This window comes from Oncorhynchus gorbuscha, linkage group LG17 (assembly GCF_021184085.1).
Source record: "Oncorhynchus gorbuscha isolate QuinsamMale2020 ecotype Even-year linkage group LG17, OgorEven_v1.0, whole genome shotgun sequence".
In the NCBI taxonomy this organism is placed as follows: Eukaryota; Metazoa; Chordata; class Actinopteri; order Salmoniformes; family Salmonidae; genus Oncorhynchus; species Oncorhynchus gorbuscha.
Window position 1 is genome coordinate 29,249,823 of NC_060189.1, and position 27,891 is coordinate 29,277,713.

Below are 27,891 nucleotides of genomic sequence, written 5' to 3' on the forward strand. Positions count from 1 at the left end.
GGTAAAAAAATCTGTCGTTTTGCCCCTGAACAAGGCAAATAACCCACTGTTCCTAGGCTGTCATTGAAAATAAGAATTTGTTCTTAACTGACTTGCCTGGTTAAATAAAGATTAAATACACAACAACAAAAAAGATACGAATGCATCTGTCTGTGGACCACAAACCGCAGTGTTGGATACATAGGCTACCTTGCCCTCCCCTAATCTGATAGTGGTAGCGGGTTGGTAGATGCCTAGTCTCCATTATGGCTCAGATCAGGTGCCTACAGTATATACATAATTACTTACAAACAAACCGCACACACACACACACACACAAGTCAGCTCAGAGGCTCAGCTCATGAGCTACAACAGCAGATTCTTTTTATTTACAATGGAAAATGAATGTGTTTATGAAACAAATGTTAGTGCATCAAATCGTATCGCACAGAATCACTTTGATTCATTCTCTAATCAAACCGAATAGTTTTATAATCAAACATATCATTCCTGTATTGTATCAGAGCCCATGTCTCCAGATATGTATTAAATCATCATGAAAGGGAAAGATGCACATCCATAACAAAAACATGAACTACACTTTATGGAGGTAGGCTACATGACTAAATGCTAGAAAACAAACCATATAAAACATATATTGACAGCCAACCGTACCAACTTCTTAGTATGTTAATCATTTTCTTCTCTACTCTAGACAACAAAGTGTTGGCCATGTAATGGCTGTCATTCCCTGGCCTTTGCCATCAATCTCATCAGCCCCCATACAGCAGCATGTCATAGTTAGCACTGTCAGCTCAGCTGCTAGCTAGGAACTTTATTTAGCTCATGGTACTGATGTCTTTACACAGAACAAAGAGGGACTTTTATTCCATAGGTTAACAAAAAGAGAGTTTATCCTGGGTGGGGGTTTATTTCGGACTTTCAGGGTGCGATAAAAGTGTAAAGAAAACTGTATAGCAGCTGCTAAAGAACAATGGCTACTCTGTGTGGTCTGTCTTTTTTTGTCCAACAGGACAAATGTTTGTCGATGTTTTGTATAGTGCTTGTTTGAGTTGCTTGTAGGCATATATATGGTATTTTGATGTATACTGTAAGTGTGAGTGCGTACTATCCAAATCTTTGTTATGATGATTTTGCCTGTATGTGTCATTTCATGAGCGTTCAATGTATAACAGCCCCCGTGAGAGGGTGCTGAGAGAGAGAGCCACAGATGCAATCTTTGGAAGAACACTCCCATTAGGAGTGTTACATCAACACATAGACAATCATCGTTCAATAACATGCCACATTTAGGCTAAAGCAAGTGGAACAATTAGCTAAAGCAATCTAACTCTTTGGATAAAATTCACCTGGATGGTTTGTTTGTTATAATGGTGTTGAGTCGTTTGTTGGTAGGATAGTTCTTATGCCACTGTTAAAAATTGAATGTTGGAACATTTCTTGGTGGGAGAAAATACAGTCAATGAGTGAACACATTGCTTCTGTTACATTCATTTTTGTCTATTATCCCCAAAATACATCCAATTAGTTTTATGAATATTGGGTGTGTATAAAACACATAAGAAATAACTGGCAACACGCAGACCCCATACTTTTCCCCCTGGTATGTCCTCCGGACAAAGTAAAGCCATTGCAACACACAGATGTGAATCTAGATGTTTTTGTATTTAAGAGCTCTACAGTCTTGGATTTGAACCCACATGTATTGCATTCTGAAAGCAGCTAACCACATGCTCCCATCAAGCTAACAAGCTAATAAGTAACAATCACACATAGTTAATATCAGCAAAATAATGAACCTGTCTTATTTTGCCTGGCAGAAGGACTTGGATTCCTTGTGAAAGCTGATGCAATCTTGAAACAATCCTAAACATTTAGGATATGAGTTCAACTCTATTCTTCTAAGGTGGGTGACGGCAACCATAAAGTACATGGACCTACCATGGATGACACTTTTGTGGGAAATAATGATAAATAGTGGTTTGAGGGTGAGGGATATGGGATAAAACCTGTAGTCGGAGTCTGAACTCTCACTACAGTGGGCCCCAAGTTCAGAACACTTGCCGCAGTTCTCGGTAGTGTTTTCATATTTTCATTCACATATCCTGAGTCATTAATCAAGAGCCAAATGCAGCTGAAGATGTTGCACAACACTTTGTGTGAGAGCAAGCAAGCAAGCTTCTCTGCTGAGCAGAGTGTACAAAAATAAATATGGGAGGCAAATAGACATAGAACAGTACAGATATAGTGCCTTCAGAAATAATTAATACCCCTAGACTTATTCCACATTTTGTGTTACAGCCTGAATTCAAAATGGATTAAAATGTTTTAAATCTCACCCATCTACACACACCATAATGACAAAGTGAAAACATGTTTTCAGACATTTTGGCAAATTTATTGAAAATTAAATGTAGAAATATCTCATTTACATAAATTCACACCCCTGAGTCAATAATTTGTAGAAGCACCTTTGACAGCAATTTCAGCTGCAAGTCTTTCTGGGTAAGTCGCTAAGAGCTTTCCACACCTGAATTGTGCAACATTTACCCATTATTATTTTCAAAATTCTAATTCCACTTTGACATTAATGGGTATTGTGTGTAGGCCAGTGACAGAAAAGTTGTATTTAAGAAATTGTAAATTGAGGCTCTAACACAACAAAATGTTGAAAAAGTCAAGGGATGTGAATACTTTCTGAAGGCACTGTATTTATGAAGCACAAGTTATTAGAAGGACAATTCCCCCTAGAAAGAGTTCAGGGAGGTGGAAACTTATTCAGTCTTTTCATTCATTTCATTGACAGAAGTAAGCCTAGGTTGTGATGATCAGTGAAAAAACAACTCATTTGAATCTCATGAAAGCTCATGCCTCCACTGTAGTAGATTCAGTTAGAATGGAACAACATCACTTTGTTTTGACCTTCTTGAATGTGAAATCCAACTTTCCCCTTTAACCGACCATGACAGATAAGGCCCCCTCTTTTCTCTCATCGCTGGGCAACCTTTCTCCATATCTGCCAGGCTCCCGCAGTTGAACATTGTGTTGACTCTCTCCTGCTCTCCACAAGCTGAGTAAACAGTCAACTCCCTCTTTCTCCCAGACAGTGGGGAGTGTGCAGGGGATGGGCTTTCCTTAAATACAGCACCCTTTTCTAGACTCCATCCACAGCCCCTCCTAGCCTACTGATTAAATACATTTGTATGTTTTTATTCACGCTGGGTTTCTAAATCTCTCCCAGATGGCCCCAGACATGCTCAAGAAGCAGGTTTTCAGAAACCTAGCCCATACCAGAGATGTGCCATTGGAAATGACAGTGCTATTTTTGCTAGGCACCACAACAGACGCCCCCATTATCCCGCTTGTGGCTTGCACTCCCAAGAGAAGTAATGAAGGCCCCCTGAATCCCACTGTCACACAGCTTGAATAAGTTTGAACTCGGGGCAAGTGTAGAAAAGAAAACAGCTTTATACTGTAGCAGTCTGGGACCACACCTCAGACCGCGCTTTTGCAAAAAGTAGACAGGTACCCGAATCTGAACACATAATTGGGATGTGAACAGATGAACATTCAACGGATTCTTGGTCTTTATGAACATAAGCTTCAGTTTGAGTTTTGGGCCCAACATCTGTCTCTATCAGCAAAGCCGAGTTTGGAATGTGAATCGCTGGAGGTTACATCTGTCTGGTGTTCACAGCCAATTGATGGACCAGGGGCGGATTACGTGGGTTCTATGTTGCGACGAGTGTTCCTCTCACTCAAGAGAGGTCATGAATGAGATTGCAGAAGTCCCCTTTTGTGAAAAAATAAGACAAAAACAAATGGATAGAACAAATGACATCAGTACACAATGTTAAGTCTGTGGGCTGAAAGAGAGACATAGCACATAGTAAGAAACCTGAACTAACAATGGGTTACAAATGAGTTGATGGAGAGAGATGGCTGAGGTCTCACTGAATCATGAGTCAGTGGTTGAGAGGGAAAAGCCTGAATACTTAACTCCACAATAAGACTCTTAAACACTTGAGTACTGAATGATCCATGACAGAGGTATTGAGGTACTCGGAGCAAAGAGGGTTTCCGTTTGTTGTACTCAGGTACTGTAGGTAAAACACAACAGGACGAAATTCAGATGTCATTGTTTTCGATGAGACAGCGATGGGGAATTCCGACGAAGTTACACCATCTACCGCAACAGCAAAGGCCACACCAGATGTCGGCTAGCCATTAAACAAGTCATAACTAATTTAGACTACAATGAGGACTTCACAAGCACACTGTACCCAAATGCACCTAAAGAAATTGGGAAATGTAAAACTATTTTTGATTTCAGCAACTGGTACCAAAAATGTAACTGATACAATAAATATTACAGACTACAGGGAGATAAAGGATATACAGGGAGACGAAGGATAAGCAGCACGCTACTCTTCACTGGTTAGGCCATTCTTCATAGCTGTCTGTGACGACGCTGCACATTGCAGGCAAGGGGTCTTGACTTGACAGTCATCATTCACTCTCTCTTTATTACTAAATCTCCTCTCACACCCTGCTCTCTTGGGGATCTCACAGATGGCCTTCTTAAAATGTATTTTAAATACATAATTCTAACTCTTGACAAAAAAAGGGAAAGAAAAACTTGAAAGGGTGAGCAGCCAGTTAGTAATGTAATGTCTTACTACATATAAATAATATCTGTTTATTTAACCAGTCAGAGTGAACTACATGCTCCTTAAGTCTGTAGGGTCGACCCAGACAAATTATGAGGCTATAATGGTATTTCATTCAGCCTAAGGAAGAAGGTGTTTACTTTATAATGCTTTAAAGAGATCTGTGGGTCAAAGTATCAAATACCAGGGGAGGTCCTGCATCTGTTCAAACTGCAGACAATGGGTAGAGAGAGAGCTGTCAGGCTTGAATCCACACTTTAATATGTTTCCCTTCCCCAACTAGCACTGTGTGACAGTAACACCACTCCCTCTATAGGAGGAACGAAGCAGACAGCCTATAGAAGGAAAGAAAGTCAGAAGTCTTCTTGATTCGGGAATAAGTTAGTAAGAGGTTAGTAAAGTTAGTAAAACAGTTATTTCATTATTATATGTTACATTGTTGGAAATATCCATTATTTAATCAAATATTCTTTGTTTCTAAGATATAATAACTCAATAAAAGTACATTCTTATTGTTTTAGTGTGTCTGTCGCTTTAAAGCTGTAATATGTCAATATTTGGGCGACCCAACCAAATTCACATAGACAGATTATCTGTCATTCTCATTGAAAGCATGTCTAAGAAGTGATACATCTGTTCTATGGGCACTATTTCTATGCTTCCCATTCTAAAGTTGAGGTTTTGCGTCTTTTACTTTCAGTTTTGTACACCAGCTACTGATATTTTTGGTTATGGAAAGTATATTTCACAGCGGTTTAGATGGTACAATGACTCTACACTATACTTGCTTACTATGTCACATTAACTGAAATTATGCGATCAATTAAAATTTTAGCAACCAGGAAATGGTAGAGCAATTTCTGAATAGTGCACCTTTAACGGAATTCTCTGTTAGCCACAGTTCAGGTCCAAAATATATATATAGCAGACACTGGCAATAAGAGAGTGACACATGATGATGCACTATTAATGTAGTGACATACTGTAACTACCTTAATGTGAGACTGACTCATTACACAATAGTCCATTGGGTATCTATTAGGCCTAATTCTTTAAATACAGATGTCTCGTGACCAAATGTATCAGTTTTTGAAGAGGACAACTCCTGAATCCCTCTAAGCTTGAGTAATTCAAGGAAAAGTCAAACCAACCCCTCCCAGTCTTTCCCACTTGTTATCTTTCCTCCCTTCTTCCCTCACCAGAAAGGGCGCTTTTCTAGTGCCTATAAATTTGGGCCTGCTGAGCTGAACACTGTGCAGACCTCCCTCCCTAGCGTCTTTGACCTCTCGGCTTGGTGCCAGAAGTACCGCAGCAATGACGTAGTCCCGCACCTGCAGTGCACTTAGAGCTTCCACTGCACTTCCAAAGATTGAGTTATACTTCCAAAAACACATTTGCCTTGTAGGCTTATTCTGCGAAAATCAAGCAGTTTAAGTTATCAATGAGCAGTGGTAAATCTTACAGACTTCAGTCACTGCACCTTAAAATATGTATTTTAACTCACTTTAATCACGGTGGTATTACAGGGGCACAATTCAGGCATTTATCGAATAGTAACATGCCTGGTACTGCTAATAGCATTGTGGCATGTGGATTGAGGGCTAGCACTGGAATGTCAGCCCAAGTTATTGGTTTAGCTTTTTTCATACATTGCTGAAATATTTGGTGGAATGATTTTGGAATGTAACCTGGAGGTAACATTTGATTGCCATTCCCTCCCTTGATCTTGCTGACCTTTTTAACTCTCCTCCATCTGTTGAGAATGGAGGGATGCCTGGAGGGAGGTTGGAGGGATATATTGATGGAGGGTGGCCGATGAGGGTGGCCTATGTATCAAGTAGGCTATCCTATCCATTTACCCTTCAGGCTAAAGAGAGCTGCTCTTGGTTACTTTTTTTATCCGTTTTATTTCATTTAACTTTATTGATCCTCAGGAGGAAATCAAGACGTCAGAGGCTCACACACATCACAATCACACAGAATATAGAACATTCGCCTACACATTACAACACATATTAGGTGCTAGTATTAAAAGTTTTCCAACTTTTTACGAACAAATTCTCATGTAAACATTTTAAGGAATATACACTACATGACCAAAAGTACGTGGATACCTGCTCGTCAAAGCTATAATTCCAAAATCATGGGCATTAATATGGAGCTGCTCCCCCATTTGCTGCTATAACAGCCTCCACTCATCTGGGAAGTCTTTCAACAAGATCAAAATCAAATGTTTTATTGGTTACATACCCATATTTAGCAGATGTTATTGCGGGTGCATGTTGGAATGCTTGTTGGATTTCGGAACATTATGTTAGAACAATGCTGAGGGGACTTGCTTCAATTCAGCCACAAGAGCATTAGTGAGGTCGGGCACTGATGTTGGGCGATTAGGCCTTGTTCGCAGTCGGCGTTTCAATTCCTCCCAAAGAAATTGGATGGGGTTCAGGTCAGGGTTCTGTATAGGCCAGTCAAGTTCTTCCATACCGATCTCAACAAACCATTGGACCTTGCATTGTGTACGGGGCATTGTCATGCTGAAACAGGAAAGGGATTTCCCCAAACTGTTGCCACAAAGATGGAAGCAAAGAAACATCTAGAATGTCATTGTATACTGTAGCATAAAGATTTCCCGTCACTGGAACTAAGGGGTCTGAAAAACAGCCCCAGACCATTATTCCTCCTCAACCAAACTTTACAAATCAAATCAAATGTTATTGGTCACATACACATATTTAGCTGATGTTATTGCGGGTGTAGCGAAATGCTTGTGTTCCTAGCTCCAACAGTGCAGTAATATCTAACAATTCACAACAACAATACATAAATCTAAAAGTAAAAGAACGGAAAAAATAAATATATAAATATTAGGACTTGCAAAATCGGAGTCCCTCCTGCAGCAATGCACCCCCACAACATGATGCTGCCACCCCTGTGCTTCACGGTTGGGATGGTGTTCTTCGGGCTTGCAAGCCTCCCCCTTTTTCCTCCAAACATAACGATGGTCATTATGGCCAAACAGTTATATTTTTGTTTCATCAGACAAGAGGACATTTCTCCAAAAAGTAAGATATTTGTCCCCATGTGCAGGTGAAAACCATAGTCTAGCTTTTTTTTATGGCTGTTTCCGAGCAGTGGCTTCTTCCTTGCTGAGCGACCTTTCAGGTTATGTCGATATAGGACTTGTTTTACTGTGGATATAGATACTTCGTACCCGTTTCCTCCAGCATCTTCACATGGTCCTTTGCTGTTGTTCAGGGATTGATTTGTACTTTTTGCACCAAAGAACATTCATCTCTAGGAGACAGAACGTCTCCTTCCTGAGCGGTATGACGGCTGTGTGGTCCCATGGTGTTTATACTTGCATACTATTGTTTGTACAGATAAACATGGTACCTTCAGGCATTTGGAAATTGCTCCCAAGAATGAACCAGACTTGTGGAGGTCTACAATTATTTTCCCGAGATTTCTTTTGATTTGACCATTTTCCAAGCTGTTTATTAAAGGCAAAGTCAACTTAGTGTATGTAAACTTCTGACCCACTGGAATTGTGATACAGTGAACTATAAGTTAAATAATCTGTCTGTAAATGATTGTTGGAAAATGATTGGTCAGACCAGCGTTGAATACACCTTAGCACATGTATTTCCTGTTTGACTTTTTGCCTGTAGGAAGGGAGGAGCAAAATGGAGTCGTAATCTGATTTGCCTAAGGGAGGGCCTTGTCGGCGTCTCGAAAAGGTGAGTAGCAGTGATCTAATGTTTTTCTGAGTACTACAGTCAATGTATTGTCAGAACTTTGGTTGTGTTTTCCTCAAATTTGCTTTGTTAACCTCTTGCGACGAGCAATCCCGTATCCGGGAGTGTAATTATAGCCTCAAATGCATTAGCATAACGCAGCGGACATAAATATCCCTAGAAACTTTTCCTATTCATGAAAACCGCAAATGAAATGAAATAAATATATTCAAACACAAGCTTAGCCTTTTGTTAACAATACTGTCATCTCAGAGTTTCAAAATATGCTTTACAGCCAACGCTAGACAAGCATTTGTGTAAGTTAATCATGGCATAATGCTATGCTAGGCTCTGCTGGCAGCAGGCAACATTTTCACAAAAATAAGAAAAGCAACCAAAATAAATAATTTACCTTTGAAGAACTTTCAGATGCTTTCACTCATTAGACTCCCAGTTAGATAGCAAATGTTCCTTTTTTCCAACAATATTATTTTTGTAGGCGAAATAGCTCCTGTTTCTTCATCATGCTTGGCTGAGAAATCGACCGGAAAATGCTACAACTATAACGGCAAACTTTTTTCAAAATTTGCTCCATAATATCGACAGAAACACGGCAAATGTTGTTTAGGATCCATCCACAAGGTGTTTTTAACATATATATTCGATAATATATCCGTCGGGGCATTTGGTTTCTCATAAGAAGCGATTGGAAAAATGGCTACCTCAGTATTTTACGGAAGATTTTCTGCGGGAGACACCATGTTATATATGGTCCCTTACAGCCATTCTTCAATGGAAATGCCTAAAAAGACGTCACAATGCTGTAGACACTTTGGGGAATACGTGGAAAACGTAAGCTCATTCACAGCCATATAAAGGAGTCATTGGCATGAGGCGGTTTTATACAATGCGGCACTTCCTGGTTGGATTTTTATCTGGGTTTCGCCTGTAACATCAGTTCTGTGGCAAAGCTGTCACCTATATGTATAGTCGAGCATCTTTTCGTGACAAAATATCATGTTTAAAACGGGAACATTTTTCATCCCAAAATTTGAATAGCGCCACCGAGTCGCAAGAAGTTAAAGTCCCCAGCTACAATTAATGCAGCCTCAAGATAAGTGGTGTCCAGTTTGCGTAAAGTCCAGTGTAGTTAAAGGGGTTATATTCCTGTGCGGGTAGCATGACTACAGCTCAAGCTCATTACCATAACGCACAATGCGCAAAAATATTCCTAAAAATATTTAACCTCCACACATTAACAAGTAAAATAGCTCAAATGAAAGATAAACAAGTTGTTTATCTAGCCAGCAAGTCAGATTTCTAAAATGTTTTACGGCGAAAACATAGCACATATTTATGTCAAACCACCACCGCAGACATAGCTCATTAGCATAGCCAAGTAGGAAAAAATATGCAATCAACAAACGCAGGATTAAAAGAAAAATCATTTCACTAACCTTTTGAAATCTTCATCAGATGACAGTAATATAACATGTTACACAGTACATTCATTTTTTTTCAATAATATGCTATATATATCCATAAATCTCTGTTTACAATGATGCATCGTTCAAAAAATGCTACTAAAATGTCCGGAGAAATTAAATAGCTCCGGCAGATAACGTCAGCTAACAAGGAATACACATCATAAACTTTGACTAAATATGCATGTTTTACATATGTATAGGAAGATACACTTCTTCTAAATGCAAATGCTGTGTTACTTTTATTTATAACATTACATTTTGCGTTTACTAGGCTATAATAGGGAGTCGGCGCTCCCACATTAGCATAATGACTCCTCTATCTTGGAGTCGACAGAAACCCAAAATTAACACATAAATATTCCCTTACCTTTGCTGTTCTTCCATCAGAAGACCTGGAAGGAATTATACTTACCAAAAACAGCCTTTAGTTTTCAAGTCTGCGTCTTTCGGTTCTCAAAATTGCCTGATTTTGGTCAAAATGTAGGCAAAATTGAAGTGGGTGCGCACCAAAACGTCGAAAATATATATCATATGTCGAGTAAACTTGTCAAACTATGTTCATAATTAAGCTTTAACATGTTATAAAGGTGTACAGCAATTGTGAGGACGAAGCGAAACACACACGTCTTTTAATCGATCCTGAGGGAAAGAGAGAAAATGTGCAGAGCGCGCAAATAGGTGCACTGTTTTTTGGCGTGACCGAGACCTTTCGGCACGCTCAAAGTCTCGTGAGCGCGCGATTCTCACAGTTACACGCCTCATTGGAAGCAGGCTTCGCGCTGAACACATACAAGCCTGGGAAGAGTCTGTAACTGTTTGGGAAGTGCGTATACGATGACGTCAAAGTGGTGCCAACTTTTTCCATTACAAGAGAGACTTTGGGAGAATGCATGCCCTGACACTTCTGCTTTACATAGAAACAAAATTTAAACGATTTTAGAAGCGTTAGAGTGTTTTCTATTCGATAATATTTTTTATATGCATATATTAGCAACTTTTGAAAAAAATGTATCCTGTTTTATATGGGTACCCAAATCCTCCAGAAGGGGCAGTAAACCGTGGTATCCTGAACAGGTTAATCGAGGGCCGCCGTAGTATCGCCTTGAGGGGGAATATACATGGCTGTGACTATATTACAGAAGAAAATTATCTTGGGAGGTAATATGGTCGGCATTTGATTGTGAGGTATTCTAGGTTGGCTGAACAAAAGGATTTGAGTTTCTGTATGTTATCACAATCACACCATGAGTAGTTAATCGTGAAACTAACACCCCTGACTTTCTTCTTCCCTGAGAGTTCTTTATTCCTGTCTGTGTGATGAAGAGAGAGAGAGAGATCGAGAGAGAGAGATCGAGAGAGAGAGATCGAGAGCCATGATTCTGTGAAACAGAGTATGTTACAGTCCCTGATGTCACTCTGGAAGGAGATGCTTGCCCTGAGCTCATCTACTTTATTGTCCAGAAACTGAACATTAGCGAGCAATATACTCGGAAGCGGTGGATGGTGTGTCCGCCTCCTGAGTCGGCATCTTGGAGCAGCCTCTGTGATAAGTTCAATTGTTCTGTGGGTTACAAACAAAGGATACAATTCGGGAAAGTCGTAATGCTGGTGAGTTACCGCCGCTCTGAAATCCAAAAGTTATTTCCTGCTGTATGTAATAACACAAAAATGTTCGGGGCTAATAATGTACACACAAAAAACAAAATACTGCAAAGTTGCTTAAGAGCTAGAAGCAGACTTGCCATGTCTGTTGTCGCCATATTTTATCGTTGGCACTGCATTGGGGCTGATAGCCTTCTCCTGGCATCCACCAAACCCAGATTTGTCTGTCGGATGGTAAAGCCTGATTCATCACTCCAGAGAACATGTTTCCAGAGAATACGTCTCCACTGCTCCAGAGTTCAATGGTGGCGAGCTTTACACCACTCCAGCCAACGCATGGCATTGTGCATGGTGATCTTAGGCTTGTGTGTGGCTGTTCGGCTATGGAAACTAATTTCATGAAGCTCCCGACGAACAGTTCTTGTGCTGACATTGCTTCCAGAGGCAGTTTGGAAATCGATAGTGAGTGTTGCAACCGATGACAGAAGATATTTAAGTGCTGCAGGATTCAGCACTCAGCGGTACCGTTCTGTGAGCTTGTGTGGCCTACCACTTCACGGCTGAGCCATTGTTGCTCCTAGATGTTTCCACTTCACAATAACAGCACTTACAGTTGACCGTGGCAGCTCAAGCAGGGCAGGACTTTGATGAACTGACTTGTTGGAAAGGTGGCATCCTATGATGGTGCCACATTGAAAATCAATGAGCTCTTCAGTAAGGCCATTCTACTGCCAATGTTTGTCTATGGAGATTGCATGGCATTGTGCTCGATTGTACACACCTGTTAGCAATGGGTGTGGTTGAAATAGCCAAATCTCCTAATTTGAATGGTGTCCACATACTTTTGTATATATAGTGTATCTACTGAATGTCCATAATTCTAGTCGGCTACATGCATTGAAGTTTTAGAATGATTGGCTGTCGCACCTGTGTTGTATCGAAACAGTCAAAAAAACATACGTTTCATTGGAGGAGGTCATGGTTTCCATTCGTCAATCAAAACACACACACCTACAGAGAACACAGAGGCACCTGTGAGTGCTTTAGGGTATGAAACACTGGTTGTACCTAAGGTTGGACACAAAGATCATTGCTCTGATCACAGGGAAAAGGGCAGCTGGTCTACAATAACAGGGCCTTCGCAGTGTCTCTGTCAGCCATAAAGGGTCCATTGAGCCCCAAGTTCAGTGATATTCAGAGAGCAATGAACGAGCTCCAGTCACTGCGACCTTTCAAAGGTCACTGGCATGACTGAATCTCCCCCTGACTCTATGGCTCATCTTTCTCAAAGTTTCCAAATTTAAACACAAAGAAGTGGGTGACATAGGCAGAGTTGTATCGAGGCATACGAGACCCAAATGATGTTGGTGTACTAATTGGTCCAGAGAACATAGTCTCAGACTTTCAGGATAGTGCGTAAGGCTTAACACATTTAATAATATCAACATCACATGACATGATGATGAGACACCAAGGGTAAATTACAGCAAACTGCTTAGTCAGGAATACAATTTAATTTGCAGTATTATCAATACCACTTTTATATCTCCAGTTTAAAGGGATAGCCCACTCAAAATACCTTGGCTGTAGTCGATTTACCAATACAGATTTCGGATGAAAACGACAGGCATCTCACAATAATCTAACCAGGGATAGCATAATGCATTTCCCAAGAATTAAGAAAATGCTTTAATGACACTCACCTGGTATGATGAGAAAAAGCACCTTCGGTTGATTGCCAGAGTGTAGGTTACGGGTGCCGAATTTGAGCACTTCTGTGACAGCACCACAGCAGTATAGGTGCTCTGTGTAGGCCTCATCCTTATCCTCCATCACTGAGGATCCCATCTCAAAGGCTTAGCAAGAGAGAGAGGCATAAACAGGGTTATGTATTGTTATGTCATACTATACATCTGGAAATGTTACATTATGTTTGTTATGCAACAAAAAAGTTTTTATTCATAGGATGAATATTGGGCCTTCATTATTATAGAGCTAATCAGACACCCTATGAAATACACCCTATCCTTAGTAATAGCTTACAGAAATAGCCTAATATTTTCTATGCATCTCAACTGCACAGCTACTGTAGCTAGTAGTGCCTGTCCTTTCGAGAATCGTCCAATTTCACTGAGATTAATAGAACACACTACACTCAACCTTTCACCTATTTGTTATCAGCTAAACGTGTTATGACCTTTGACACCCAGTCAGTGTAATACATTAGCTATATGATCTTATAAGCATTAGTTGAGCATTTAAGTAATCGTTTTTAGGTTGTCTGACATGACATGTCTTGTATTTGAAGTCAACCTAGATAACTTGTTAGCTCATTGCATATGAACATTTTTCTGAGCTGGCTAGCTAGCATTATGTTGCTAATAGGTCAGCTAGCTAGATTTTCACAGCGATAATTACATACCAAATTACTTCTCGAAATGAAATGTTTTGCCGAAGCTACTGTATTCCGAATGCTTTGCTACACAGAAGATGGTGATGCCTTAGTAGTGTGTGCCAGTGAGACTGAAGAAAGACAAGCGATAGCGCGCACCCGGCTTCGTGCTGGTCCAGTCTGACAGTCTTCCGTGTCGTTCCAGACTAGATAGCTACATTTTAACCCTGTTCAGCAAATTATCACACCTTGAAGACACGACCGCATGTGTGGGGATCTGAGACAATTCAGCTGTGTATCAGATCTTTTAAAACATGGGAGCAGCGTTTAATATGGCTGAAATCCCATCAATACTTAACGATGTGATATTCTGCGCAACACAACTACAATATAAGTGGTTTGAAACCTCGCCGTTTGCTTCGTCTTCTTCTCTCTCATTGAGGTTCAATACCAGTGTGGAAAACATTGTTTAGGTGCATTACCGCCACCTCCTGAGCTGGAGTGAAAACATTGTTCTTCAAACAAACAAAGCTATTTAATATAAAATAAAATTGTTTCTGTCACATGCGCCGAATAGAACAGACCTTACAGTGAAATGCTTACTTACAAGCCCTTAACCAACAATGCTTTAAGAAATGTTTTAAAAAATAAGGGTTAAGTAAAAAATAGGGAAAAAAGTAACAAATACTTAAACAGCAGCAGTAAAATAACAATAGTGAGGCTATGTACAGGGGGTACCGGTACAGAGTCAATGTGCGGGGGCACCGGTTAGTAGCAGCAGCGTAAAAGCGGGGTCTGGGTAGCACTTTGATTAGCTGTTCAGGAGTCTTATGGCTTGGGGTAGAAACTGTTAAGAAGCCTTTTGGACCAAGACTTGGCGCTCCGGTACTGCTTGATCACGTTGAGGGAGAGGTTGTTATCCTGGCCACACTGCCAGGTCTCTGACCTCCTCCCTATAGGCTGTCTCGGTGATCAGGCCTACCACTGTTGTGTCTTCAGAAAACTTGATGATGGTGTTGGAGTTGTGCCTGGTCATGCAGCCATGAGTGAACAGGGAATACAGGAGGGACATAGAATATTTAATGTTGGTTGTTGATGGGAATGCAGATGCCTCTGTCTATGTGTGTGTGTGTGTGTGTGTGTGTGTGTGTGTGTGTGTGTGTGTGTGTGTGTGTGTGTGTGTGTGTGTGTGTGTGTGTGTGTGTGTGTGTGTGTGTGTGTGTGTGTGTGTGTGTGTGTGTGTGTGTGTGTGTGTGTGTGTGTGTGTGTGTGTTTTGATTTCAGGAAGCATGTTAACATGCAGGACTGAGAGCCTCCCTCGGGAGAGGAGATAAAACTCTCTTCAACTCAATGGATCTGGCCTAAACCTAAATCAGTTAGCCACATTTCAGAGCTTTCACTATGTAGGGGCTGATATATGCCTGACCAGGTCCATAAAACAGCAGCTGGGCGATGATTGAGAAACATGTAAGAACCATAGCACACTTACAACCACTGAACATCACATCCATTGTCCAGCTAAATTCATGATCACAGTACTTACTGTTACACCTGCACCTTGTCAAATGGGACAGCACATTCAAAAGATGTCCTGTTTGGCTGTTGCATTTACATAGCAACTATCTGACCTCCCACCCCATCAATTTATCTCTCTCTCTCTCTCTCTCTCTCTCTCTCTCTCTCTCTCTCTCTCTCTCTCTCTCTCTCTCTCTCTCTCTCTCTCTCTCTCTCTCTCTCTCTCTCTCTCTCTCTCTCTCTCTCTCTCTCTCTCTCTCTGGACATTTTCCATATTCACGTTGGCGGGCTGCTGTCAGATATTTCCTGTTGAGTGTTACGCTGCACCAGCTGTGATCCCCAATGTGGCAAAGGTGATGCCCCCGTTGGCCATGAGTGGGGGAGCCGGGGATGTGCAGCCTACAGAGACACCTGCAAGTCATTTGGGTCCAGCTGTGAAGAGTTCACTCAAAGAGGAGCTAGGCTTGGCACTGTGCATCACAAAATTGGATGTGCTCCCAAACCCGCAGGGAGGGAGATCGGAGGCTCTCATGCAGCCTGTGGGAGGCAACAGTGGTGGTGAAGTTGCTGCTGTTTCCAATGGAATGTGGTGTGATGTGGTGTGGTGTGATGGGGTGGCTGAAAAGTTCCCAGACCTGAACTCCTTATTATTTAGAAGCCACAAGCTGGGAGCCGTTAATGTTTGAGGGCTGACGGAGAAGACAATATCAGCACATTGTGTATAGCAATGAAATCACTCCTCCTCCTAGGTGGTGGGATGTCACTCTCCTGCTGTCAAAGGTGCCTCTCTTCCATTTGCAGATTTGTTCTTTAGTTGTTTTTGGGGGGCATCCTTCTTAGTAAGGGAGGCGGAACATAACTTTACAGTAATGATACAAACAATAATGGAATTTGAAAAGCTTGCACAAAATTATCAGGAGTATCATGCCGTAATATTACAGTGGCAGAAGATAGTGTTTATTTGCCTTTATATCAAGTTGGTGTTAAATCAGCTCAGATTTACTTAAGGAAAACCTTTTCATTTCAAGAGCAATTGGTGTCAGCAGGTGCGAGAAGAGAGCTACTGGCTGGCTTTGGCGTCTTTCTTAAGTACCAGTGTGTCTTCCCTAAAGGAATGGAAACTGACCTTATGACTAATATGATCCTGGTGCAAGGTGCTGATGACACCCAAATGCCAAGGTCTCTCAGGAGCAAGGCTGCATCTGATCTTAAAGGTCAAATTAGGACTGAGACGAAACAGTGCAAGAATTTACAATAATTTATATGATTGTTATCAAATCAAATCAATTCAAAACAAATGTTATTTGTCACATGCGCTGGAATACAACAACTACTGTGACATGCTTACTTACAAGAATTTAACCAACAATACAGTTCCAGAATTAGAGTCAAGAAAATATTTACTAAATAAACAAAAGTAAAAAAATCTAATCAAATCAAAAAGTAACACAAGAAAATAACGTAACAATAACGAGGTTATATACAGGGGGTCCCGGTATCGAGTCAATGTGCGGGGGAACAGGTTAGTTAAGGTATTAAGGTAATTTGTAAAGTGACTATGCATATATAACAATGTAAATAGTCCGGGTGGACATTTGATTAATTGTTCAGCAGTCTAATGGCTTGTAGCAGCAGCGTAAAAGAGGGGTCTGGGTAGCACTTTGATTAGCTGTTCAGGAGTCTTATGGCTTGGGGGTTGAAGCTGTTAAGAAGCCTTTTGGATCTAGACTTGCCACTCCGGTATCGCTTGCCGTGCGATAGCAAAGAGAATAGTCTATGACTTGGGTAACTAGAGTCCTTTGACAATTTTTGGGGCCTTCCTCTGACACCGCCTAGTATATAGGTCCTGGATGTCAGGAAGCTCGTCTGTATGCACTACCCTGTGTAGTGCCCTACGGTCAGATGCCAAGCAGTTGCCACACCAGGTGGTGATGCAACCGGTCAGGATGCTCTCGATGGTGTAGCTGTAGAACTTTTTGAGGATCTGGTGTCCCATACCAAATAATTTCAGTCTCCTGAGGGGGAATAGGTGTTGTCGTGCCATCTTCACAACTGCGTTGGTGTGTTTGGACCATGATAGTTCGTTGGTGATGTGGACACCAAGGAACTTGAAACTCTTGACCCTCTCCACTTCAGCCCTGTTGATGTTAAATGGGGGCCTGTTCGGCCCTCCTTTTCCTATAGTCCACAATCAGCTCCTTTATCTTGCTCACATTGAGGGAGAGGTTGTTGTACTGGCACCACACTGTCAGATCTCTGACCTCATCCCTATAGGATGTCTCATCGTTGTCGGTGATCAGGCCTACCACTGTTGTGTCATCAGCAAATTGAATGACGGTGCTGGAGTTGTGCTTGGCCACAAAGTTGTGGGGGAACAGGGAGTACAGGAGAGTACTAAGCACACACCCCTGAGGGGCCCCAGTATTGAGGATCAGTGTGGCAGATGTGTTGTTGCCTACCCTTACCACCTGGGGGAGGCCCGTCAGGAAGTCCAGGATCCAGTTGCAGAGGGAGGTGTTTAGTCCCAGGATCCTTTAGTCCTTAGCTTTGTGATGAACTTTGTAGGCACTATGGTGTTGGACGCTGAGCTGTTGTCAATGAACAGCATTCTCACATAGGTGTTCCTTTTGTCCAGGTGGGAAAGGGCAGTGTGGAGTTTGATTAAGATTGCGTCATCTGTGGATCTGTTGGGGTGATATGCAAATTGGAGCGGGTCTAGGGTTTCCGGCATGATGGTGTTGATGTGAGCCATGACCAGCCTTTCAAAGCACTTCATGGCTACCGACGTGAGTGCTACGTGGCGGTAATAATTTTGGCAGGTTACCCTCGCGTTTTTGGGCACAGGGACTATGGTGGTCTGTTTGAAAGATGTTGTTATTACAGACTCGGTCATGGAGAGGTTGAAAATGTCAGTGAAGACGCTTTGAGTACACATCTGGTAATCCGTCTGGCCCCGCGGCTTTGTGAATGTTGACCTGATTAACCTTTTTGGCATAGGGGGCAGCATTTTCACTTCTTTAATATTTTGTAATCATGCACCAGCAGTTATTGACAAATAGACCCACACCCGCCCCTCGTCTTACCCGACGTAGCTGCTCTGTCCTGCTGATGCACGGAGAAGCCAGCCAGCTCTATATTGTCCGTGTTGTCGTTCAGCCACGCCTCTGTGAAATATAGGCTATTACAGTTTTTAATGTCCCATTGGTAGGATAATCTTAATCGTAGATCGTCCAGTTTGTTTTCCAATGACTGCACATTGGCCAATAATACGGAGGGTAGTGGTGGTTTACCTACTCATCTGCAAATTCTTACAAGGCACCCCACCCTCCTCCCCCTTTTCCTCCATCTTTTCTTCACGCTGATGACAGGGATTTGGGCCTTGTCTTGACAAAGTAGTATATCTTTTGCATCTACTCATTAAAGACACAGCGCTGACAATGTGCATGAGGAATATTATGGGAATGGGGTGGGGGTGTCACAGCGGATGTTTCATTCCCTTTTACGCACCCCGTAAATCACAGACATTTTGTTTTCTTTTGCAGTTTTGTTACTCCTTCCTAGAAATTAGATTACTCAAGGCTGGCAGTAATCCAATTCAGGGATATTTAACAATAGGACATCTTATTAATTACCTCTGAAGTACCTTTAATATTTGGGCAATAGCTTGTTATGTTATAGTAACATCGTCAGTTAAATCTGGCCACCTGTAGCATATTGTGGCACCCTCTGGGCAAGCCAGTAGGTGCACCGGTCACCTGCAGACATACAGTATGTATGATGCAATTCCACCAATGTCTGCTCGAGAAATAGGCCTATATGTGATCATGTTGGTATGACGATGTAATACGAAATGGGGTATTGGGAACGGATGGGTTGTTCTATTTTTGGGGTCAGGTGGGGAGAGCGGGGAGTGGGAATGAATAGCAGAAGAAAGTATGTGTTTACAACTATATAACTCTATATACTCCATATGTCTTACTAGAAAAAGATGAAAACAAATGTTTTGCTAGTGTCCAACACCAAAACACACCGTCATTTGGTGACCTCTATGAATATTTAAAGAAATATGATGTACTGCATGTTTGTTCCTGAAAATAAAGCCACACTGAACTTTTCATTTTTGACATTTTCTGAAATTAACATGAAACTCACACAGATACTTGTCCAAGCTGGACATGTGACTTAGTCACTTGAATCTGAAGGAGATTGCTCATAATGAAGTAATACATGAAGCCAAAGTCCTTTCTGGTTCACCTTTCCAGCAATGATCTTGAACCTTGTTTAGTCTAATATGAGTTATTTATAAGATGGAATGCATTTACATATTCTGATATTGTTGATGCCCATACAGTTTGATGTTTGAGCAAAACTCAAACATAAAACGTTTTGATAGACTACTGTGGGAAAAGCAGCACGCTCTGGCGACCAACACAGCCCTGAATTCCAAACAGGTGACAGCCACCATGCTTAGCAACATTTGTTATGGGCCCCTCTTCGGGAGAGTATATGAAATAGCTGTGGGGGGCATTAAGTGTCCAACCAGGTAACCAGGGGAAATAAGCAGGGGGAATGTAGCACACAGTATGAAAGAGGGCAAGAGGCTGTATGGGATATTTGGAGTGAGAAAGAAGGGAGGGCAAGAGGGAGAGAAGAGGCAGGGTAAAGGGTGAATAACTGGACCCAGCAAACAAAGGGTTTTAGCTTCCTATGTTGTAGACAGCTGAACTTCTAAAACTAGAAATATTCCAATGAGTTGGACGACCCTGCCATCTAAGGGCCACACTATTTCAACCTTAAGCTCCAACAAAAGAAGGATCTTGGAGTCTGTACTCTATGAGTGTGAACCATCTTCCATTGTTGGGATGTAAGAATCCCACTTGAATGCATTGTTGACCATATCTTGGAATTGAACAATGTACAGTACTACACTTGTGCTGTAAAAATCCCCTTTTGTCTCAATTAACATAGTCATCAAAAAGAAACAACATGCTACATGAATTGTTAATTGTTCAGCAATTTAAAAATAAAACTCTTTCAAATTTAACACAGAGATACAGTGCCTTGCGAAAGTATTCGGCCCCCTTGAACTTTGCGACCTTTTGCCACATTTCAGGCTTCAAACATAAAGATATAAAACTGTATTCTTTTGTGAAGAATCAACAACAAGTGGGACACAATCATGAAGTGGAACGACATTTATTGGATATTTCAAACTTTTTTAACAGATCAAAAACTGAAAAATTAGGCGTGCAAAATTATTCAGCCCCCTTAAGTTAATACTATGTAGCGCCACCTTTTGCTGTGATTACAGCTGTAAGTCGCTTGGGGTATGTCTCTAGCAGTTTTGCACATCGAGAGACTGACATTTTTTCCCATTCCTCCTTGCAAAACAGCTCGAGCTCAGTGAGGTTGGATGGAGAGCGACTGGCCCTCTCATAGACCTCCTGTCCAGAAAGTCTCTCCTCTAGTCCGGGAAGAGCGAAATTGGTCTCACGCAAGAACGTAAGAACTGAAAACCTAGTGGATGCGTGTCACTCATATCAGTGATGTTTATAGACTGTATGATGTCAGCTACTAAACATCTCTCTCATAAAATTCTGTAGTGTATCGAGACACATTGGCACCTCATGATAGGCTCTCTCAAGGACGTTGGAGACAGTTCTTCAGCTTCATGGAGGCACGGTTTACATCGAAGCCAAAGTGAGCTATGTGATACGTGTTTATGAACTTGAGCAGCACATCTGTGATGTCAGGCATCTGCTCTTTGAGCCCTTCAATTGTGGAATGCATGGTATCCATATTCCAGGCAACCTGGAAACTCAACTTCTCAGAGCTCTTCAGAGTGGCTTTGTCACTCACTATGTCTGTATCCTTGTCGGGCTTAGACTGGATAGATAAGGAACAAGAGGGGATCAGCATTGGTCTCATACCTTCAGTATAAACACTAAACGGCAAAAATAATCCAATGTATTGTGTATTGTGTCCATAAAAAATAACATCTAGAAAACTCTAAGTTTTCATTATGACGATTTATAGTAAAGAGGTTTGTAGTATGTGCAGTAAATACAGGTGCCAGTAATTCAGGTGTTTCTTACCAGTTAGAGGCTGAACACTTTTCCATACACCTGTGAAGGTGACCTCCCTGTAAGAAGGAATATGAGGAAACCAAACCATAGTTTTCTATGATTTGCTATTTCTGAGTTTGGCCTGGTATGGTTCTCAATCAGAGGCAGCTGTCAATCGCTGTCCCTGATTAAGAACCATATTTAGGGAGCCTGTTTTCTGTTATTTGGTGTGTGTGATTTCTGTGGATGTTATTTTTTCCCGAACCGTTTGGTCCTGTTGTTTTGGACTGGGTCTTACTGCGCCCGTGTGTGTGGCGTTGACCGACACTGTTGCTTTGGGAATAAACTATCCACGTATCTACTACCCTGCTCTCTGCACCTGACTCCTCTACCCACTACTTCTAGAAGTACTGACAGAAGCTCGCACCTTTTTACCATGGAGTCAGCAGGAGCAGTGACCACCCCTCTTCCATCGATGGAGGAGCGCGTCCTCCATCATACAGCCGTCCTCCATCGGATCAGTTTGGCGTTGGACCTGATGATGGAGAGGATGGAGCGATGGGAGAGGAGTGGTCTCCCGACATCCACCCCAGCTCCCACACAGACGACGCAACCCACTCCTCCTCCGTCATCGTCTGGTCCCAGCGCATTGCGTCTCGCACCCCCGAGGGAGTACGATGGAGTGGCGGCTGGGTGCCAGGGATTTTTGCTCCAGCTTGAGCTCTACCTGGCTACCGTTCATCCGACTCCCTCGGGTGAAGAGAGTGTGAGCCTCCTCATCTCCTGTTTGACGGGTAGAGCCCTGGAATGGGCCAACGCTGTCTGGCACGGCCCAGACCCTGCTCGGGACCACTACCCAGAGTTCACCCGCCGTTTTCGGGCCGTGCTCAACCATCCACCAAGAAAGGACCAAGTAGCGTGGTGACGAGAGGCAGCGATACCTGGAGAACTGGACTTGGGAGGAGATATTAGATGGCAAGGGACCCTGGGCACAGGCTGGGGAATATCACCGCCCCAAGGCAGAGCTTGAGGCAGCGAAAGCCGAGAGGCAGCTTTATGAAGAGGCTGCACAGCAGCGCGGCTGGAAGCCCGAGAGGCAGCCCCAAAAATTTCTTGGGAGGGGCACATGGGGAGTGTGGCTAAGTCAGGTAGGAGACCTGTGCCAACTCCCCGTGCTTACCGTGGAGAGAGAGGGACCGGGCAGGCACCGTGTTATGCCGTGAGGCGCACGGTGTCCCCAGTGCGTGTGTATAGCCCGGTGCGGTACATTGCAGCGCCTCATATCGGCCAGGCTAGAGTGAGCATCGAGCCAGGTGCCATGAAGCCGGCTCAGCTCATCTGGTCTCCAGTGCGTCTCCTCGGGCCGGGGTACAAGGCACGAGCCCTACGCATGGTGTCCTCGGTTCGCCAGCATAGCCCAGTTCGGGCTATTCCACCTCGCCGCACTGGCCTGGCTACGGGGAGCATTCAGCCAGGTAGGGTTGGGCAGGCTCGGTGCTCGAGACCTCCAGTGCGCCTTCACGGTCTATCCGGTGCCACCTCCATGCACCAGCCCTCCGGTGGCAGCCCCCAGCACCAGGCTGTCTCTACGTCTCCTCCCTACAGGTGCTCCCATCTGTCCAGCGCTGCCAGAGCCTTCCTCCTGCCCAGCGCTGCCAGAGTCTCCCGTCTGTCCTGAGCTGCCAGAGTCTCCCGTCTGCCCTGAGCTGCCAGAGTCTCCCGTCTGTCCTGAGCTGACAGAGCCGCCCGTCAGTCAGGAGCTGCCAGAGCCGTCAGTCAGCCAGGAGCTGCCAGAGCTGTCGGTCAGCCAGGAGCTGCCAAAGCCGCCAGTCAGCCAGGAGCTGCCAGAGCTGTCGGTCAGCCAGGAGCTGCCAGAGCCATCAGTCAGCCAGGAGCTGCCAGAGCCGTCGGTCAGCCAGGAGCTGCCAAAGCCGCCAGTCAGCCAGGAGCTGCCAGAGCCGTCAGTCAGTCAATCTCCCATCCCTCCCCTATATCTCCCAGACCCTCCCCTATAGGTTCAGGTTTTGCGGCTGGAGTCCGCACCTTTGGGGCGGGTACTGTCACGTTCTGACCTTAGTTCCTTTGTTTTGTCTTTTGTTTTAGTATGGTCAGGGCGTGGGTTGGGTGGGTTGTCTATGTTAGTTTTCTATGATTTGCTATTTCTGTGTTTGGCCTGGTATGGTTCTCAATCAGAGGCAGCTGTCAATCGTTGTCCCTGATTAAGAACCATATTTAGGGAGCCTGTTTTCTATTGTGTTTTGTGGGTGGTTGTTTTCTGTCTTTTTGTGTCTACACCAGACAGAACTGTTTCGGTTGTTTTGGTTGTTGTTTTGTTATTCAGTGTTCAGTTTTCATTAAATAAGATGAACATGTACCACGCTGCACATTGGTCCTCACCTTCTTCCCACGACAGCCGTTACAAAGATAATGGAACATTTAGTTACATTTTTATGCAATTTGCATAGGTCAGGTCCGGGAGGTCGGATAGGTAAAGTGCTTTAAAGTCTTAAAAGATGGCCTTGGGTAGATGCATTGGAACCTCATATTCTTAGACCTGGTTGATGAATGCAATGATCTTTTCTTTGATTTCCTCAAAATCTAGGGTCATGGCTGGTACAGTGTAAGAACTCCGAATGGTGAACTCAGGGACTGAGTTTTGGGCCGGAATGCTTATGTCCTGCAGCCTGTTCGGTTCAGGTTGATTTGGATGGTGGGAATGACAAGGTCAGTGAGAGAGGCACTAAAAAGGAGGAAATCTCAACCTCTGCTGTCTTTAGTGCATCTTGGTCCTTGGCCACCTTGCGGATTTTCTCAATTAGTTTGTTCTGCTGAACAGAAATGTAGCCGACCTTGTTGGTTTAGGAGTCACTTGCCTTTTGCAGATAGATGAGTATCTCCTCTCTAATATTCATGCCGTTAACTCTATCTCTCATATTTTGAAGGGCTTTCTGTTTAATCGACTTTATATCATCGAAGGCTGTAGTATCAATCACATCTGTCATCATCTTTACGGCAACTTTTGGTATCAACCTGCTATTGTTCCTTTGAATTCCTTAATGAGTACTACAGTCTGATCCATGAACACTTTAATTATCTTGTCAAAATCATACCTGAGAAGCAGATTTCTGATGTGAGAATACACAGCATTGATTTTGTCTGCAATTTCATATTATTCAACCAGTTGACAATTACATCCATTATAGATTCAAGGACCCTGATCATCTCCTCAGAGGGAATCTTAGCAGTTAGCTGCTCCACATTTATAGCAAAGTTGATCGGAAGGATGTAATCCCTCAGATCATGGAAAAACATTGTGACATCAAAGGTCTCAATAACCTGTTTCAAATCATTCATTTTATCTTGAAGTTTTTCTTTGATTCTAAATCTACCATCAATGTCCCCCAACCAGGCAACACGGCTGTCGCCTAGCTTCTGTAGATCAATCTGTCTGATGACATCCTCAATTGCATCAATAGCTCGGACAATTGTCTCTCTGATTTTAAAATGGTAATCAAAGTCCTTCAGTTGATTTCCAATTTGTGAGAGGAATGGCATTTGAAAGTCTCCCGTCTCAATGCTGCCTGTGAATGTAGCCACCAGGTCTCTGATTTTGGTGGAGTTCATTCTCCACAGAGACCTTCAACTCTTCAAGTGTCTCAGCATACTCTTGTGTCAAAAGAATCCGTTTCTCTTTCACCTTATTCACTTTGTACTCCAAATCAATCTCTCTCATTGACTTGTCACTGACTTGCAGATTAGCCCACCAATTAGCTGGTTAATGTCTAAACTGATGATATATTGTTGCATGGCCTCCGGAGCATTGACAACAGCATTCATGAGAAGCTCAAAAGCAGCTGGAAGTATTTTAATGAAGGGAGGCTTGACGATATGTGAGTCACTGTTCTTGTCAAACTTCAAGAAACCGGAGATATTGAATTCTTGATTTTCCTTCTCTGAGCTTCTCAGCATTGTTATAAGTCAAATCAAATCAAATCACATTTATTTATATAGCCCTTCGTACATCAGCTGATATCTCAAAGTGCTGTACAGAAACCCAGCCTAAAACCCCAAACAGCAAGCAATGCAGCTGTAAAAGCATGGTGGCTAGGAAAAACTCCCTAGAAAGGCCAAAACCCAGGAAGAAACCTAGAGAGGAACCAGGCTATGTGGGGTGGCCAGTCCTCTTCTGGCTGTGCCGGGTGGAGATTATAACAGAACATGGCCAAGATGTTCAAATGTCCATAAATGACCAGCATGGTCGAATAATAACAAGGCAGAACAGTTGAAACTGGAGCAGCAGCACAGTCAGGTGGACCGGGGACAGCAAGGAGTCATCATGTCAGGTAGTCCTGGGGCACGGTCCTAGGGCTCAGGTCCTCCGAGAGAGAGAAAGAAAGAGAGAATTAGAGAGAGCATATGTGTGGTGGCCAGTCCTCTTCTGGCTGTGCCGGGTGGAGATTATAACAGAACATGGCCAAGATGTTCAAATGTTCATAAATGACCAGCATGGTCGAATAATAGTAAGGCAGAACAGTTGAAACTGGAGCAGCAGCAGCCATGGCCAGGTGGACTGGGGCATGGCCAGGTGGACTGGGGACAGCAAGGAGTCATCATGTCAGGTAGTCCTGGGGCATGGTCCTAGGGCTCAGGTCCTCTGAGAGAGAGAAATAAAGAAGGAGAGAATTAGAGAACGCACACTTAGATTCACACAGGACACCGAATAGGACAGGAGAAGTACTCCAGATATAACAAACTGACTCTAGCCCCCCGACACAAACTACTGCAGCATAAATACTGGAGGCTGAGACAGGAGGGGACAGGAGACACTGTGGCCCCATCCGAGGATGTCTTGGTTATAAGCGTGGTTGTCAAACTTGGATTTAGTCTTCTAGGTCAATGACTGTTCGCTGGGTGTTAGAAGACCGTCAAATGTGTTATCCAGGTGAGCAGCAGATTCTCCACTCTCTAGCAGGTGTGGTTGAGGCCAGGCAGTCATGTGAATAAGCAAGTGCAAGAGGCTCTACTTTCACAAGCAACCTGCTGTAGAGCTGCCCAGTTTGCTTCCCAAACAGGTCCACCAGACCATCACTGTTGATTGTGGAATTGACATTGACACTGGAGGTCAGTCCTGCAATTTAAATTTCCCAGTTGTGTCTCATCTGTGCATCCATTATCTTCCCAGTTGTGCTAAACTTCAGTGTGCCAGCTACTGTAGGTCAGCATAGTTCATTTCATAAGTGTGCCTGAGCACATGTTCTTCTCCGTATGCTCCTCTTACAATTACAGTCCGGTTTAGCTTGGTAGGCTTCATCTTCACGTGGCCTTCATTGGTCATACGGAGGTCAAAGAACTTGAGATAATGTTTCATGTCAATGGAGGTAAAACAAGGCTTCATGCCAACCTTTATATCATGTTTGTATCATCCTCACAGATGAAGTAGTCTGTCTAAGAGCAGAAAGTCAGGGTCCATAATGTGAGACTCAGACCATGGGTGTTTTCTGTCTTCGTCCTGTAGAGATCCCTTCATGTTGTTGGGGAAGGTCCCCTCCTGTTCAATGCCAGTTTAATTGTGCTTCTTGCGTTTGAATCATAGGCATTGCCTGAAGGTACTGCCTATCTAGTGAAGCCTCAGTACTTGATATTCTGCCCTCCAAACTTAGCTTGACGCTGCTTTCTTCAGCCATTCCTTTTGTCGTGGATGTCAGGGTGGTGCCACTACTACCTATGTCACCATTGTAGATGTTTTCAAATGTCAAGGGACTGCACTGCCTGCTGTTGGTGCCACTGGTAACCAGTCCATTTCTGTTCACTGTCACAGTGGACCTATGTAATCCATGGCCATCTTTAAAGGTAAGGGAGCCTTCAGAGTTGACTTCAAGACCATCAGAGTTCATGGATGTCTGAGAGGAGGAGGAACATTTATGACGAAATGAGAGGTATATAAACCAATGTACATGAAATGATAAGCAGAGCTCTCGTAAATAAACGTTGCTGACTATTGTAGACTGGCCTCTGTCTGTTTCATTTCAACAAGAATCGTACAAATTCTTGGTAGCAGACCGAGTAGTTTAATTGAAGTTCAGTTTATGAACATTGAGAACATAATTCTCGTGACAGATCTCCACTATTAAAAGTATTTAGACATTATCATACATTTCTTTTAGACTAAAATAAAGTTTTCAACAGTGGAGATTTGTATAAACCTTACTGTCTGTCTCTCTGACATTTCAACATGGTTTCAATATTCAAATTCGATCTCCAACTGTCCCATAGAAATGAATGTGAAGGGTCGGGAGTCGGGAGGAGAGAGAGAGAGGCAGGCAGTGTTTCTCAGCCAGTCGAAATCATGAAACAGCTGGCATAATTTTTATGGATATATACAAAGAAATGTCAATCGAAAAAAGGTGCAACGAAACAAAGTGC

The 27,891-nt window shown here is 42.9% G+C and overlaps 1 protein-coding gene across 2 annotated transcripts in view; it reads right to left on the reverse strand.

The window, feature by feature from the left end:
* Positions 1-14,310, reverse strand: part of ldah (lipid droplet associated hydrolase) — a 70,691-nt gene extending 56,381 nt beyond the window's left edge. For both annotated transcript variants that reach the window (XM_046309091.1, XM_046309090.1), the window contains exons 1-2: positions 13,919-14,310; positions 13,200-13,352 (exon numbers count right to left, since the gene is read on the reverse strand). In XM_046309091.1, the coding sequence (XP_046165047.1) occupies positions 13,200-13,344 (145 nt within the window). In that variant the 5' untranslated portion in view covers positions 13,345-13,352; positions 13,919-14,310. The remainder of the gene's footprint in view (positions 1-13,199; positions 13,353-13,918) is intronic.
* Positions 14,311-27,891: the final 13,581 nt, after the last annotated feature.